This window comes from Panthera uncia, chromosome B4 (assembly GCF_023721935.1).
Source record: "Panthera uncia isolate 11264 chromosome B4, Puncia_PCG_1.0, whole genome shotgun sequence".
NCBI lineage: Eukaryota > Metazoa > Chordata > Mammalia > Carnivora > Felidae > Panthera > Panthera uncia.
Window position 1 is genome coordinate 128,956,137 of NC_064809.1, and position 16,358 is coordinate 128,972,494.

At 53.8% G+C, this 16,358-nt stretch overlaps 1 protein-coding gene across 1 annotated transcript; it reads right to left on the bottom strand.

Annotated features, from left to right (window-relative positions):
* Positions 1 to 341: 341 nt before the first annotated feature.
* DNAL4 (dynein axonemal light chain 4) lies at positions 342 to 12,114 on the bottom strand. The gene is made up of 4 exons (XM_049626383.1): positions 12,018 to 12,114; positions 4,431 to 4,622; positions 2,678 to 2,761; positions 342 to 1,436 (listed from the first exon to the last, which is right to left on the bottom strand). The coding sequence occupies exons 2-4, from the start codon at positions 4,497 to 4,499 to the stop codon at positions 1,272 to 1,274; spliced, it is 318 nt and encodes a 105-aa protein (XP_049482340.1). The 5' UTR covers positions 4,500 to 4,622; positions 12,018 to 12,114; the 3' UTR covers positions 342 to 1,271.
* Between the last annotated feature and the right edge of the window lie 4,244 nt (positions 12,115 to 16,358).

Sequence of the window (16,358 nt, forward strand, 5' to 3'; positions counted from 1 at the left end):
CCATCTCCGGGACCCTGCCCCTGGGCCCTGGCATCCACCAGCTGTTGAATAAACACCTTTGAACTGAAACCACGTTATTCGAGACTGACGGCTTTACGGCAGCTCGGTCTGGCCATCGAGGGCGTCTCAGTCAGCGTCCGTGTGGCCCCAGCGACCGCACTCAGCCCCCACCCGGGACGGAACGGCAAGCGGCAGGGCCTGGGCGAGCGGGGCTGTGTCTGGGCCCAGGTTCCCAGGAGCCTCGCTATTCAGCCAGAAGTCTCTCTGGGCTCCCGGGACCCACCGCAGCCCGAGGATACCCAGCCCATCTTCCCCTAACCTCAAGAGACCGTAGATCAAGGTCCATTTTTGGTCACTTTAATTGTAAAAACGAAGACATTTATATAAATAAGACCGCTGTGTAAAATAGGATTCACCCTTCTACTAAAACCCTTCTCCCCACGCTCAAAAAAGAATATAGAAAAGCCAGCAGAGATCAGAAGTACAAATCAGCATGCGGTCCCTGATGAGAAGTAACTGGCAGGCCAGGTTTCCCTGCCGAAACAGGCCTCGTGGTGAGCGCACTCCTGGCCCAGGAGCCTCGCCGGAGGCTCAGTGACACCCACGCCCTCTGCCACGGGAGCCCAAGTGCACAGGTGGAGGCGGTACAAAAGGTTCGCGGCCTGGCGGCTGGGGAGGGAGGACAGCACGTGGGGAAAGGCTGTCGGTCCTCACGCCAAAGCCGGGGACGACGGAGCTAGCGGTCCAATGAGAAGCAGAGGTTTGTTCAGCCTGGGGTCGGGCTGGGGAAGGGGCTTCTGGAGGGTCACCTCTTCTCCAGAGGACGAGGGGAGAAAGCTGCCAGTGTCCCTCAAGAGGACAGGCTCCTCCTGGGGCCGCGTGCATATGACCGGTGAAGACAAGGACAGTGCAGGCCGGCCGCAGTGCGGGGCGGCGGGGGTGCGGCGGGGGCTCCCGGGAGGCGAGGGGAGAGCGGCCCCCAAGAGAGGTGGGGCTGGCGTGTCCTTGTGCGAAAAATCCCACTTCCCCACCCTCCTACCCTGTCACACCTCCCACCCCTCCCCTGCGTCCAGACCGCGGCCTGCTCTCCCCTTCTCGCGCTGGGGGCCTGGGGAAAGGTGTCCACGCGTTCACCCGCTGGGCGCGGCTCGGGAAACTGTCATCAAAGGGCAAAAGGAAAGACCCCAGGCTCTCCTTTGCAAAGCGAGGGCCTGCCTGGGGCCGCTCCCCATCCCTGCAGGGGACGGGGGCAGGGGTGGGGGGGGACGGTGTCAGGAGCACTTCCAGACACACACAGCCAGGGTCCCCCCGAAGTACAGGTACAGGAGGTTCTTCACCTCGTGTGTGATCTCAAACCCAAAGCCCTCGCCGATGACCACGTGCCAGGAGGAGCCGAACTTCTTGTCCATCGTCTCTTTGATCATCTTGGCGGCGCTCTGGAACAAAGGGGACGCTCATCAGATGGGAAAGGCTGGGGGGTGGGGCACGAGCCAACCCCCGCCTCCCCCCGGGAAGCCGAAGTCTTGGCGGGAGAAGAGCCTGCACCCCACTCTTCTGCCTCCTGCCAGGGGCTGGGACACAGGGACGGAAGAGCAGACCCTACCCCACCAGTCAAGAAGACACTGGCGAGGCTGGTCGAGCAGGCCCTGGTCTGAAGAGGGAGCCCTGGGTCGGCGTCCAGGCTCTGCCGTTCAGTGCCCGTGTCCGGGGTCGGCGCCGCGAGGCTGCGGTCGGGACTATGCGGTCGGGACCAAGCGCGGTAACGCGCGACAGCACTCCACACGCCGTGTGCGGTCCTCGTCACTGCGAGGAGGTGTCAAGTTTGTCTCCAGGGAACAGAAAGGCTTTTCCCTAATGGGTCCGGGGAACTTCTGGAAGGGGAGTTGGACTGCTTCCCTCAGTTACAGCAACAGCCCCCACTCCTTCCTGTGCTGGCTCTTTCAAGAAGCTTCTTCTGAGAAGAGGCCTAGGGAGGGGCAGAGGACCCAGCCTCTGAGGGGGAGTCCGTGCCAGGCGCTTGGCCCGCGTCATCTCAGTACACACGTTCTCGCGGCCCCCCGGTGGGGAGGCAGCATCTCACTCCCCGTTACAGACTAGGAGACTGGGGCTCAGAGATGAGAAATGGCTTATCCGGGGTTAAAGAGCTCGGAAGGGCTGGAGACAGCATTTGAACTTGGGCCTGGGTCTGCCTCCCCACTGGCTGGGCTGTCGTGATGCTGACTTCTTTCTCACTCATCACCGGGCTGATGAATGACATTCCTGCGTCACTGCCTGTTGGCCATATCCCCAGCACCCAGAACAGTGACTGGCCCAAGGGATGGCGTTTAACATCTTTTTTTGGATGGATGGATGGACGGGTACGTGAATGAATGCCTGGGCCTCTGTTCTCCCCTGGGACGGAGCCAAGGGGGAGAGGTGCCCCATCCAGCAGACCCCCGGAGATAGGGAACACAGGCAGGGGCACCTGAAGAGCCCTCTAGGGCTGGGCATGACCACCATCAGATCAGTGCCCCAGAGACAGCACCAGCCTCTTCCTCGCTGGCTTTCCTCGGGCTTCGAATGCTTCCAAGGAAGGCGCTAGCCAGGCCCCAGTAGGACTCTCTGGAGCTGGCTGTGGGGACCGGGGCCACTTGATTCACCCACGGGGGTCACCGAAGGCACAAGGGGCCGCCTGTACCTCATTGTTGTTGGAGAATTTCTCACAGGCCGTGACACACAGCTCCATGGTCTCTACTCGCATCTCCTCTGGCATGTCCGAATGCTAGAGACGGGGCAGGGAGACAAACAGAGAGAGGCTTAGCCCACGAGCTGGCCTTCTGGGCTGGCTTCGCCGTCCCAAGCTTAAGGCACGGACATTGGGTAGCTGCCCTGGCACGGCCCTGGGCAAGCCCATCTCCTGACTCGGGGCGTGCAGCTGGGACAGAGGGCATGGAATCTGGCGAAGCCGAGTGGGCTTTAACGCCCGGGCCCCTCTGCAAGGGCACGAAGCTTCCGGCATCACTCTCCAGCCAACAGACACGGGGAGAAGGCTGGCCCGGGCAGGAGAGGATGCCGGTTGCGGAAACAGTTTACATCGGCCCCAGAGCACAGCTGGATCTCAGCCGGAAGGGCCTGGAGAGACAGCTCCGGGTTCTTCCTAACTCTGACCGCTCTCTCTCATCCACTTGGCCGGATCCCCCTCCTCCTCCTGATTGCGGGAGGGCCCTGGGCTTCGTCCCTACCCTGTCTCTTCGCCAGCAAGCTCCTCTCCAGGAGGTCCCACCCTGTTCCGTGGCGTCGTGTATCTTCTACGTGAGGGTTCTTACATTTTCGCTCCCAGCTCTAATCTTTTTTTGGGGGGGCTCCGGACTCCTATGGCCAACTCTCTACTTGACAAGCTGACTTAGACGTCTAAAGGATAACTCGACTTTCCCCACAAACCTACACTTCCTCCTCCTTCCTTTTCTTGGTAATTGACACCATTCTCTCTCCTGAGTTCAGGGAAAAAAAAAAAAAAAAAAAAAGTCCTGGGAGTTATCCTTGACTTTCCTGTCCTCACACCTGGCACCCAATGCGCCAGTGAGTTCTACGGCCTCAACCTCCAAGATGCGTCCTGAGTCTGAACGTGTCCACTTCCACTCCGTGACCTGGGCCCAGCCGCCCCCTCGTCTCCCTGGGCCTCTGCAGTAGTGTCCTCACGGGTCTCCCCACTTCCACTCCGGTCCCCTAAAAATCCATTCTCCTTACAACAGCTGGAGCGATCCTTCGAAAACATCAAACGCGTCCCATCACTCCTCGGCTTAAAACATCCGCTGCTCCCTTCGGGCCCAGGAGAGCGTCCACACTCTTCACCATGACTGTCACAGCGCCTGGCCCACCTGTGAGGTCTGGCCTGCTGTCACTCTGGCACGTCCCCCCACCCGCCTCGGCACTCGTCGGCCTTCCTTCTGTTCCTCCAAAATGCCGAGCTCACTCCCACCGCGGGCGTTCGGGGCTCGCTGTTTCCCCTGCTTGGCACGTGCTTCCCAGACCTTCGCAAGGCTGTCTCCCTAACTTCATTCAAGTCTCTGACCGGAGAACTCTGTCCAGAGGCTAACCCCTACTCTCTAGCCCCTGACACCTGCTTTCTCTCTCTTGATAGCACTATTTACCGGAATTACGCTCCTTAAAACTTTTCTTCCTGTGGCCCAGGCCTTTGCCTGTCTTGCTCGCTACTGCACCCGCAGTGCCTAGAAGAGAGCCCAACGTACAGTAGGTGACCTAAGTAAGTACTTGTCGAGTGAACGAAGGAACGAAGGAATGGAGCGCTGTCGACTCTCAGACCTCCAGACCTGAGCCAGGAGAGCCCTTAACTTCCTCCTCCTGCTGTCCTGCAGGGAACGAGCTCTCTGCCTCGCTTCGAGGCGGCGTGGGCCCTGCTGGCCGCCCTGCCTCCCTGCCCCGGGGCTTACCCTGACCAGAGGGAAGGTCTGCAGCCGCTTATAATCAGCCTCATCTTTCTTCCCTTCTGTTTCTCCCATGATCCTTCCACCGTGACCCCCTCGGGAGGTGCTGGCACTGGCAGTGAAGACCACACCCTGGAGATTCAGGAAGCAGGCCCTGCCAACTGGGTGGGAGCAGAAAATGTCTTTCCTCAAGGGGTGCTGTGGAAAACAGGAAAAACCAGGAGAAAGAGTTGGCTTTCAAACCATACATCACAAATTAGAAATGTCTCACTGACAACTTGACACCTCCCCGTCTTAACTCCTCCACATCCTTTTCCAAATGGCCAGCAAGTCTGCAGACGGGAGGATGAGTCAACGCGAGATGCTGGGACCCGGTGCTTAAGAACACGCTGGTATGCGGCTACAAGCCCACACTGTCATTATCAAGACAAATACTGAGTGCGGGCCAGGCCGAGGGTGGAGCCTGCAGCTTGCAATTAATGCACGCAGCTTCTCTGCATGCACACGTATGTACACGGTCCTTACTCCCCAGCACACGTAGCTGGAAAGGAAAATGTCGGGTCAGGATCAACAATCCCGGGCTTATGTGCAAGCCGGAGCCTCTTCCACGGGTCCCTGATCTGCGGAAGGAATGGGAACAGTGATGGTCCGTGTCCTCCTCGGCTTGCCCGGCTCCCAGCACTTCCTGCCCCCTCCCGCTCAGGCCTGCCTGGTCCAGAAGCTGTAAGGCCTGGGCCTCCTGGTTCTACTGTTCCCCAGCAGTGTGGCCTTGGGCCTCAGGGTCCTCACCAGGAACCTGGGGGCAGCCACATCTATCTCGTGGGGCTGTTATGAGACTCAGATGAGAAGGCACGTGAAGCTAACCCAGTGCCCAGCACATGGCCACATACACGAGAGACTGTGTGTGGATATGAATGGAAAGTTATAAAGCCTAATACATATGTTTGGATTTTTTTTCTTTCCAAATCTAGCTATGTAAAAACAGATGGGACTTTTCCTAAAGAGAGGAGCTGGGTCCTAATGTCTGTGAGCACTGCTGGAAATCCTGGTTGTTTCCCCTTATTCTCCAATTCAATTTAGCCTGTAATTCAAGGGACTTTTTCTCTCGGAAGAAGGACTCACACAAGTGCCTACAACCCACCGTGCCGCGAACCCTGCTTAACCATCCACATTGGACACCTACAAGCAAATAATGTTACGCCAGCGTTCCTGACGTTTCCAAAATGGTTTGTTTTCACGGCACGGCCGCCGAAGCCCGAAAACGCCTAGCGTAGCAACTAACGGGCAGTCGTGACAGGTGACGTCTGTCAGGTTTCCTGTCCCTAGCGCCCCACTGCTACAACGCCCCTGCGAGTTAGGGCCTGCACCAAAGGAGGCGTAAAGCTGCTCCTCCACTGGCCTGAGGTCTCAGCCGGTGAGCGGCAGACCTGGGGTTTGACTCTGGGCGCGGTCTCCCGCGTGGGCCCCTCTCTCTCCTTCTCGTGGCACCGACACAAGGTAGGCGCCCGGTGTGCCACCACCAGCGCGGGCCGTGTGATCCCAGCAGCGAAATGCACGTTTGACGTCTGACCGGTCGGTGGCGACCGTTCTCATGTGGACTCGACCCGCGTGTGGCCGAGCACCAAGCCTTCCGCGTGCTTTTTCCGGGCTGTGCTCTCAACCGTCTCCGTCTCTCTGGTGCTTCAGAAGCCCTCGGCGCCACCCCATTTGGTGGGCTCCCTCGAACGAGGCTGGAAGCCTGCCGCCGACTCCACCATCCCGCGACACTGGTATTTTCTGGTTTCCCGGTGGACAGACGGTTCCTCTGAGCTCGTCAATTCTGGGCACCTGTACCACTCAGATATTAGCAGTTCTGGTTCGTCTCTACAGAGGAGTTGGCGAATGACCAGGCACGATCTCACTGGACTTTCTGGTAATGTTTCTTATTTCACAGAATCCAGGGAATCGTTTTGTCTCTGCTCGTTAATGGCAAGGCCCGTCTCCAATCCCATCCTGTCCTGGCTTTCATAAAGGCCACTTGCTTGCTGCCTCCTCCCCGTTATCAAGGTACAACAGAGGTGACGATCAAAGGATACGGGCTTTAAGGTGTGTTTACCTCCCAAGATTCTCAGCTTCAAATGCTGAAGCAGGCGCTGAGGCATTTCCCACCTAAATACTGAATTAAATATTTCAATCCGATCCAGTGCATCCTCGGGGCTCAAGAGTGCTGGCCTGGTGTGGCCTGGAAGGGAATTCAGTCAAGGGTGTACCTGCCTGCCCTTGGGGAGGGCGGGGGCTGAGGCTGCTGGGATTCTGTTTCAGCATATGGAACCCTGGTGAACCAGACTCAGAGGTCAGAGATATTACCAAAGTCCATTCTTCAGGAACAAAGGGGAAAAAGCCACCGGGACAGGTTTTTTTTTTTTTTTTGGAGGGGGAAGGGCGTGGGGAACCGTGAGGTGGGGTATTTAGGCTTGAAGGCCAGTTCTATAACCAAAATGAATTTTGTGCCCTCCGTGCTTTGCAGCCCTGCGCAAGTAATTTAACCCAAGCCTTGGGTTCCGCCTCTGTGCAATGGGATGAACCCGTCTTCTTATTCTCAGAAAGCCACTGCAAGCACCAACGGTATGTATGTAAGGGCGTGGAAACCGCAAAGCTCTGTGCACTATTCTCATCGCGCTGCTCGCGCTGCCACCCTGGCGTCGGCCAGCACGTCTCCAACATTATTCAACCGCGCTTATTAAGGACCTCGGTCGCGAATGCCTTTTCCTAACCACTGCCAGTACCTCTGGGGATCCAAAAGGGACGAGACTTGCAGGATAAAAAGGAACAGTTATAGATGACGTGCTTCCAAATACAGAAAGGTAGGAGAATCTTTTATGATGCTGTCTCATTATAGTACAGCTACAGTCATTTGGCCACGGTTGAAAGCCCGCCTGGAAGAATGCTGCCAAAAATAGCAGACCCAGAGGTTTTAATAACCTTATCAATCTCCCGTGCGAATGAGTGTGTGTCTGACAGCTCCAGGCCAGAAAGAAGTCCCATCAGGCCTAAAAGAGGGCCCTTTAATAATGTAAGTGTGCCCACGGCCAGGGTGCTTGAATCTGCTGGGCACCAAAGCTCAACCTGTCCTAGGGACGTCCTGGTGCACAAAGCCAGTGGCGGCCTCGCCCTGTCTCCCGTCCCTTGTTCTCCTCGCCCAAGGACGCCTCCGAACGCTTGGCACAGCCTCGCCCCTGTCTACTGCGAGGCTACGCCCGGGGAACGGGAGGAAAAGACAGGGCTCTTTCTGTCATCACCTTGAAAAACCCAGCGCCCCTTGTCCTTCTGTCTGTGCCTCATTCTTTCGGACACTGACCTCAGTCACCGTGTATTGTTTTGCTCCTGAAGCACTTGGGAAGAATCCTTAGGAGGGTTAAGCGGATGTGAGAGGGGTGGGGGGAAAATGAAGGACTCTGGGAATTAAGGCCGAAAGTGTCTGCCAGTGCCCCGGAGTGGGGGTGGGGGCAGCCACTCAATGCCTGGAACACTCCTGGCTTGTGCATCTCGGAGCACCCCCGGTCACCACCGCCAGGATCCGAAAGGTGGGAGGGCACACTCAGAGCAGGGCATGGGGGTTGGTGGGTGCAGGCTCCGCGGGCAGGTCTGAATTCACATCTCGTGCCTCAGACAAGTGTTTCTCTCTCGGAGGCTTCGTTGATCTCGTCTGGAAATTGGGACGAAGAACAGACTACCTCACAATGAGCGTCAGCTCTTGTTACCGGTGCAGTGAGAGGGGGACCTGCGATGTCTTTCTTCATATACCAGCCCACTAAACACCTAAACGTTCAGCCAGACAAACCAATAGTTACTGAGTCCCCACTCCGCAAGCCACGCTGTAAGCACTGACGGACAAAAGTCACAAGGAAAGTCTGTGGAACACAGCTTGGGCCAGTGGTAGTTGGGGGGGGGGTGGTACACCGGGTTTTCATTCATTGTCTCCTTTCATCCAGTAACAACCTGTGAGGGCAGCATCCACTCCCAGTCCTCAGATAAGGCACCCGGGGCTCAGAGAGGTTTGGGGGCTGGCCCAAGGGTACTGAGCCAGCAGGGACAGAGCCAGGATCCAAACCCATATCTACCCTTCTAATTCTACCTTCTAGGCCTCTTCCCCGGTCACAAGCAAGTAGGAGAAAGACAGAAACACAAGTAGTTTCAATTCTCGGCATCTGCCAGTCCAGCCACCTGCCGGGGCACGTCTCCTACTTCCAGACACGTCGGGGGGACACACTGGGTGCCCTGGTCATACGCCCCGCCCTTCCCTGCCACGTCGACCCTCTGCCTTCTGGCAAACAGAGCAAAGCTGGCAAGGTGAGGAGAAAGGAGGGTAAGGGAGTGAGGGCATTCATCCAAGATGCTGGGGGTGAGGTCAGGAGACAACACGGGAGACCCGGATTTCACAGATCAGTTTCAAAGGGGGAAGCAAACACAGGATTGCGTTTTCAAGTTACGCTGAGAACATTAAACACATCATCTACTATAAATGAAGGTTTTAATAGTTAGAAGGTTAGAGATGGTTGCAGAATAAAGGACAGTCCTCAGAAAAGACAGTTACTTTCCTCTCTCTCTCTCTCTCTCTCTCTCTCACACACACACACACACAGGAAGCTGCTGCTGTTAGTGTTGTTTTTTAACACTGTCCTCGTTTTCTCTCGTTTTACTGAGGTCTAGTGAAGACTTCTGATGTGCCTTAGACCATGGGGAGGGAGGGAGGGAGGAAGAGGTGGGGGAGATAAAGACATTTTCTTTATGTGTAACACGACATACTAAACAATATTGACTCACGTGGTCCCCCCCACCCCCGCCGCCGCCACCAACATACCCGAATTTGGATGAAATCCCAAACCTTTTGTTCAAGATACAAAGCACAACAAAAAGTCACGGCCATCACAGCTATTAGCTCCAAGCGAGCACAGATGCTCACCACACACAGCCGACTACGCAGTTTGCCGCCCCTCTCCTTCCCGCTCAAGAGAACAGATTCGAATGTGAGGGACGAAGAAGGACATTATTCCAGAAATAACTTGGAGTTGGCGCTGATTGGTTATTATTATTCTCTTTTAACCATTCGCAGCTGCGAATTACTGGTGGCATGTCACAACCAGCCACGACTGAGCAGTTGTGTCGCGAGTCCAGACAGTCACCTGAGGCTGAAGGGTCTTCTCTCTTCCCCTGTAGATGCCCCAGGGCACTAGTCCAGCGTCTGACACATGGCAGAAACCCGACAGATATCTCTATTGTCGTTAAATTAGATTTCATTTGCTCCCTGAGAAGCATCAATCCATTTGAGTATCAAATCCATTCGATCGGATTTATTGAGCACTGACCAGAAGCAAGGCAACAGGACGGGTGTTCTACATCCAGGATCTCACTTACTGCCCCCTGTCCCCAGTAACTCTGCTACACAGGTGCTATTATCCCTACTCTTCTCGTGGCCACGACGGCCGAGAAAAGGAAAGTGACTTTCTACCCAGCTAGTAAATGGAGGAGCTGGGACTCCCTCAGTATATAGGACTTCAAGATTAGGCTTTTTCGATGACTCCACTTTAAGCAGGAGACAGTCTCTGCTTTCAAGGGGCTTATGATCTGAGAGACCACCACATACACAAGGAACTATGGTTCACGACAGAAAGCAGAACATGCCACAAGGCAGATGCAGAGATAGAGGCAGGAGGAGAATTCTAGAAGGGGCAGGGGAGAGGATGGCAAGAAACGCTTGGTGGCAGGGGCAGCCTCTGAGTGGGAATCCTGGCAAGCGGACAAGGTGAGGAAGCCGTTCTGGGCAGAGAGATGAACAAACACAGTGACTTCAAAGCAGAAAGCTCAAAGCATTTTCTGGGAAAGTCCAATGGTTCAATCTGGCTGGGGACAGAACCTGGCACAGGAGAAGGGAGAAAAAAAGGCTGGGAAACAATGCTGGGGGTGGGTTTGTGGAATCATAGAAAGGCCCTATAACCTAGGCCTGAGAAGCGTGGACATTTTTAGTGGGGAAAGAGAAACGCTTTGGAAGTCTCTCGGGGGTTGGTGACATTGCATTGTTTTCAGGCAATTATTCTGGCAGGCTGGGTAAACAGAAGAGACTGGAGGTAGGGACACCAGTTAGGAAGTTATGGCACTGGCTCAGGTGATCTGAACCAAACTGGCCGCTTCTGGAATGGAGATGTGAGATCCTCAAGGAGGCAGCATCAAAGCAACTTGACAACTGCCTGAGTGGGATGGGACGGCAGAGTGAGGGAGGATGGCCATGCCACTGAGAAAGACGGCATGTCGGGTAGGACAGACGGATGGTGAAGAAGCGGGCCGGTCTGATTTTAGAACTACGGAGTGTAAGTTGCTCGTAAGACGCGGCGAAGAAAAGCGTCTCGTCAGGAGTAGGTAATCACCGAATCGCACGTCATCAGGCACAGAAGGGAAGGTACTGAGTCCAACCACCACAGCAATATATCACGCACTACCCTCACCCCCACTCCAAAGCATCCCGAACCATGAAAGCCCAGGAAAAAGATCAGAGCACGGGATCTGGATTTCATGAAGGAATGACGGCTGATAATAAGGGAACTGATGACACTTCTCAGAGGGGGAAAATGTGGGGAAGAGACAAAGGAAGTGAAGTCACAAATGCGGAATCTACATTGGACCAGACTCTTTAAGAAACAAACAAACAAACAATTCAGTTTATTTATTTTGAGAGGAGGGGCGAGGGGCAGAGAGAAAGAGAATCCCAAGCAGGTTGGGGGTATCCAGCGCCGAGCCCTAGGAGGGGCTCGAACTCACCAACGGTGAGATCATGACCTGAGCTGGAATCAAGAGTCCTACGCTTAACCGACTGAGCCACCCAGGCGCCCTGGACCAGACCCTTCATACTTCAATTCCTTATCCTCAGAATTCCCCCCAAGGCGATGTATCCTGATTTTATATATACTCAGACTGGAGTCCAAGGAGGTTAGATAACTTGCTAAGGTCCTGTGATTGGGAATTCAAATTAGGTTTGTCAAGTTCTGTTCACTACACCCATGGGTAGCACATCCTCAGGGAAGCCCATGGTTGGATCAAAAAGCACATCCTAGAACGTCAGGGTCGAAGAGGCCTTAGAGATTATTCCAACCAACTTCTATTTACAGACGGGGAAACTGAGGCCCAGAGAAGGAAATGACCAGCTTGGGGTCCCAGCACGTCACCAACGGCCCAAATCAAGCGTCCTGGGCCAAGGCGATGGCGACCACCGGTCCAGCCGCGGGAGCGGGGAACTGCTCCGCGAAACGTGGGGGGAGATTAAGGTCCTGGGGGGAGTCGGGTCAGGGAGGATGGGGGACCGCGCAGCGTGACGGGGCTTCGGGTGTGTGGGGGAAGGAGCGCCCCGTAGAGTCGCCACAGCTAATCGGTCACGGCCCATTTCCCAGGTCCCCGAAGTGAGGGGGTGGGGGTTGGGGGGACCGGGGGCTGGGGACCAGCAGGCAGGACACTCGAGGTGGGGCCTCCGCGGTGGGCGAGGCCCCACCCGTCCCGCGACGCCTCGCGGCCCCGCTTCGGGCCGGCCCTCCCCGCCCGGCTGCCCGCCGCGCCCCAGGGCCTCACCTGCTCCCGCGGGGGCCGGAGCCGGGGCCACAGCCAGCGCACCCCCGCCAGGGTTGTCAAGGAGCGAAACAAGAGTGTCTTAGCAACAACAAGGAAGTCCTGCCCCCTCGCCGGACGTTGACAGGGATTTCACTTTTTATTGGTGAATAAAAGTGTCAATCAATGTTAAAGGCCCCTACAACGTCAGGCTGGTACGGAAAGGGGCGTGGCTAGGGGGCTGGGGAGGCGGAGCTTCGGTTATAGTCGTCTTAAGTGGGCCTGAGGAGCCGGGGAGGTACGGAAGTTCTCGTCTTAGAGAAGCAAACTGGGGAGAGTGGTGTTACTTCGGGCGCTTCTTTGAGCCATTTGAAATTTACAAGTGCAATTTGTTGGTGTCCTGACCCTAGGACACTGCTTTATTAGAATCTCAAAGGCCTAATAATAACTAGCAGTTATGTAGGCTTCGCAACGAGTATTTCACGTGATTCTTCACATCTTTTTTTAGGTAATCATATTCGTAACCCCATCTCGGAGAGGTTAAGTAACTTGTTAAAGGAAAGAATCAAAGTAAAACTCCCTGACGTTGAACCAAGCCCTCTTTCCACCGTAGCACACCCACATACTGTTTCCTAATTCCGTAGGAGATGTTGTACCATCTAAAGACACAGTTGTCCAGAGCGTGCCTTTTCTTCCTTTTGGGAGGGAAAATTGATCTGAAAGTCTTAGTGTAACTAGGGAGAAAGGAAAGCGAGGAGCAGAGAAGAACCTGCAGATTCAATTATTTGATGGGTGGGCCAAAGAGTGGGTGGGGTGACGCCATAATTTAAACATTTACTTTTTCATGATGGTACTTCAGGCGAAACCCCACTTCACATTCACTGGCACCTGCTGGGAACTCAGCCCCTGGCCAGGTGCTGGTTATTCAGAGAAGAGGAAGAGGAAGACCTTGGCCCCAGAGAAGACACAGTCCAGTGAGGGGAGAGCTGTGTCACCAAATAGATATAGAAGACTTTATTCTACCTGTACTCTGGTATAGGTGTGGGGTGCCGGTTCTCTCCAAGGAGGGAGTAACTAACTCTCAGAGGAGGTGGTTTGAGTTTGCTGCATCTAAGGCGACTAGTAGGCTAATGAGGGTGGGAGAGCACAGTTTACTGGGGAACTGCCAGCGACTCCCTGAGACCCGGGTTCGGGACGAATGTGGTACAGTGGGAGGTGGCAGTGAAAAGGGTGGGGGTGAAAATGTAGAGGGAAGTAGGGACCACAAGAGTCAGAAGGATTTTGAATGCCAAGTTCAGGGACTTGGGAGTGTTCTCTGGGGTCCTTTAGGTGAGCGTGGAGAAAGGAGCTGTTGGACAGTTCCAAGTAGGGCAGAAATGTGGTCAGATCTTTTTTGACCATTGAAAGATCACTTGGGTGATGAATATGGTGGACCAGACTTGGAGTGGGTAGACAGAATACGGGCACAGTGGGTTTGGCTTTAAGACTTGGCAGCTTGAGGTGTGCTTGGCCCTTGCCGATTCCCAAATCGCCTTCCTGGTGCGTCCTGAGGGTCCGTGGAATGTCTGACTCAGCCTCCAGATTTCCCCAATCCACTTTGCCAAGTTTCTCCAGGAGATGGAAGTTGGCCTTTGAGGGGGATGAAGCTCTCGCCTCCGCCTCTCATCCAAACTTCTAAAAGGGGTCCACGTTTGCTGTGTTCTCTTTCTCACCTCCTATTCAGTCTTCAGCCCACTACAATCTGGCTTCCACTCCCACGCTGCCACCACCGAAATTACCTCTTCCATGGTTACCGGTGACCTCCCGAAGAGTGGAATCCAACAGACCCTTTTAGTCTTTATCTTTCTGGACCCATCCCCTCTGCTAGTGTAAACTTGTCGACCACATCCGTCTTTGTGAAATTCTCTACTCCAGAAGTAGTGCCTGCAGAACTCAATTTTCAGTGCGGATTCTAGGGCCCCATGGCATCAGAATAGTGATGGGCAGGAATCTGTATTTTTCACAAGTCCCCCCGGTACACATTCACAGTTGAGAATCACTGCTCTATCTTAACATTTGGGCACTTCATTCTCCTGGATCTCCTTAAACCTCTCTTCCTTTCTGGCTCCTTTTTCCTTGGCTCTCTGTGCCCACCTTGACTCTATTTTCTTCTTACCGGTGTTCTCAAATTTCTTCCTACCCAAGGTCACATCCTCAGCAGCAAGAGTTACCCTTGGTCACACTGCCTAGGCTTGAGACTCTGGAAAAGCCCCTCTGGTGATTCCAGACCCTCCCAGGGAGTTATGCCACCCCATGCGTATCTTGTTTAGAATTGCTGCCTTAAGACTTGTCCTTTGGGGATTTCGTCTACTCCCATGGTTCCATTGTCAGTGTCCTAGATTCTGATGGTTCTTGTGTTTCTCTCTCCAGAGTAGGCTTCTCACTGGAGCTCCAGACCTAAATATCCAAATGCTCCTGGCCACCTCCACCACCAGAATGTCCCACAAACCCTTCAAAGTCAATATGTCCCAAATTGAATTGATCATCTCCCTCTGATTTGCTTACAGCCCCTTCTGGCTGTCTTCATGGCACTCCCCGTGTGCACAGCACTATGATCCCATCTGTGTCATTGCAACATCTTCCTAAAGGGACTCCCCGACTGCAGTCTTACCCTTCTCCAATCCGTCCTCCACGCCACTGTCAACACGATGCTTCAAAACCCAGTTTCACCACTGCGTTCCTCTAACAACTCCTCCCCTTTGTCCACAATCCCCCATCGCCTTCCAGGTGACATCTAGATGCCCCAGCCTGGCATTTGAGGCCCTCCCGTGGAATGGCCCATGGGTGCCTCCATCTTTTCTTCCTGCTCCTTCTCCTGGGCTCTGCACCCCAGCTACACCAACTCTTACGGCTCTCCACACCGTCCACACTGTTTCTCACTTTGTCTTTGCTCACACATCCTCTTGGCTACATTCTCCCTCTAGCCTTCCAAAGGGCCCATACACTTTTAGTCTAGGTTGTATACACTGGGATTCCACCACTCGCAATCAGAAGAGACCTCTGTGCTCCCATCTCCTCTGGTGTCTGTTCCTGTCTTTGCTCTTCTCCGCAGTTTAATTCTCTGTCTTCCCCTGTGAGCTCCTGGAGAGCAGGAACCTTGTCCTACACATCCGTATAGCCCTGTGCTACACACAAGATCTAGCAGAGAGTAGGTGCTTAGTAAATGTTTCATGAATGGATGTCCGAGTGAGTGAATGAAGTGGATAGGGTCTTACCCTACTTCTTCAGACTCAGCTCGTGTCAATGCTCAAGATTCAGCCCGCATTCCAGCTACACCCTTTCATGTACTGCTCCTGATGTTTAACCTGGCTGTTGGGGGGACACCCTGGAATCAGTTCGCAACTGGATCAGCCGCAAGTAACAGAGTGGCTTAAAACAACATAAATTTATTATCTCATAGTTCTTATAGTCAGTCAGATGACCGACATAGATTTCACTGGGCTACAATCAAAGCATCCCCAGGGCTGTGTTCTTCCTGAGGCTATAGGCTATAGGTGAGACTGTTTCTTTTCCCTTTTCCAGTGTCTAGAGACTTTCCACATCCCTCTGACCCTGGCTTTTCAGCCTCCCTTTCATATCTGAGGACTCTTGTGATTCCATCGGGTCTATCCAGATAATCCACGTTAATCTTCTCTCCCGGCCATCTGATTAGCAACCTTAATTCCATCTGCAGTCTCGTTTCCCCTTGCCACGTGACTTAACATAGTCACAGGTTTTAGGGATCAGGAGAGACATCTTTGGGGGACCATTCTTCTACCCACTCTTGTCAGTTTGGGTAAATCTTCCACATGTAATTGAAAAGATTATATACTCTGTAGTTGCTCCGTTAGGTCAAGTTTGTTCATTGTTTTGTTCAAATTTTGTATACTCATACTGGATTTTGTTTGCTAGCTTTATAACTTGTTGAGGGAGGTGTGTTAACATATCCCACTACAATTGTGGATTTGTCAAATTTTCCCTTTGGTTCTGTCCATTTTTACTTTCTATATTGGGAAGGTGTGTTAATACATGCATCCAGATGTATAATTGCTATATCATTCTAAAAGACTGACTATCACCATGAAATGTCCCTTTAATCTCTAGCGGTGCTTCTTGTCTTAGAGTCTAGTTTGAACTAAGTAACACCAGCTTGCTTTGAATTGGTGTTTGCGTGGTACATATTTTTCCGTCTTTTAAATTTCAACCTGTCATATAACCAGTTTTGCAAGATTAAAATTTTTGTTGGAACATTTCTCTTTTTTAAAAAAATATTATTTTGGGGAGAGCACAAGCGGGGGAGGAGCAGGGAGAAGGGGACAGAGGATCTGAAGTGGGCTCTATGCTGAG

Excerpts from the sequence above, each read along its gene's own strand:
- DNAL4 (XM_049626383.1), bottom strand. The coding sequence starts at position 4,499 with ATGGGAGAAACAGAAGGGAAGAAAGATGAGGCTGATTATAAGCGGCTG. Across the intron at positions 2,762-4,430 it reads AGACCTTCCCTCTGGTCAGG|CATTCGGACATGCCAGAGGA; the intron begins GTAAGCCCCGGG and ends CCCCGTCTCTAG. Across the intron at positions 1,437-2,677 it reads AATTCTCCAACAACAATGAG|AGCGCCGCCAAGATGATCAA; the intron begins GTACAGGCGGCC and ends CCTTTGTTCCAG.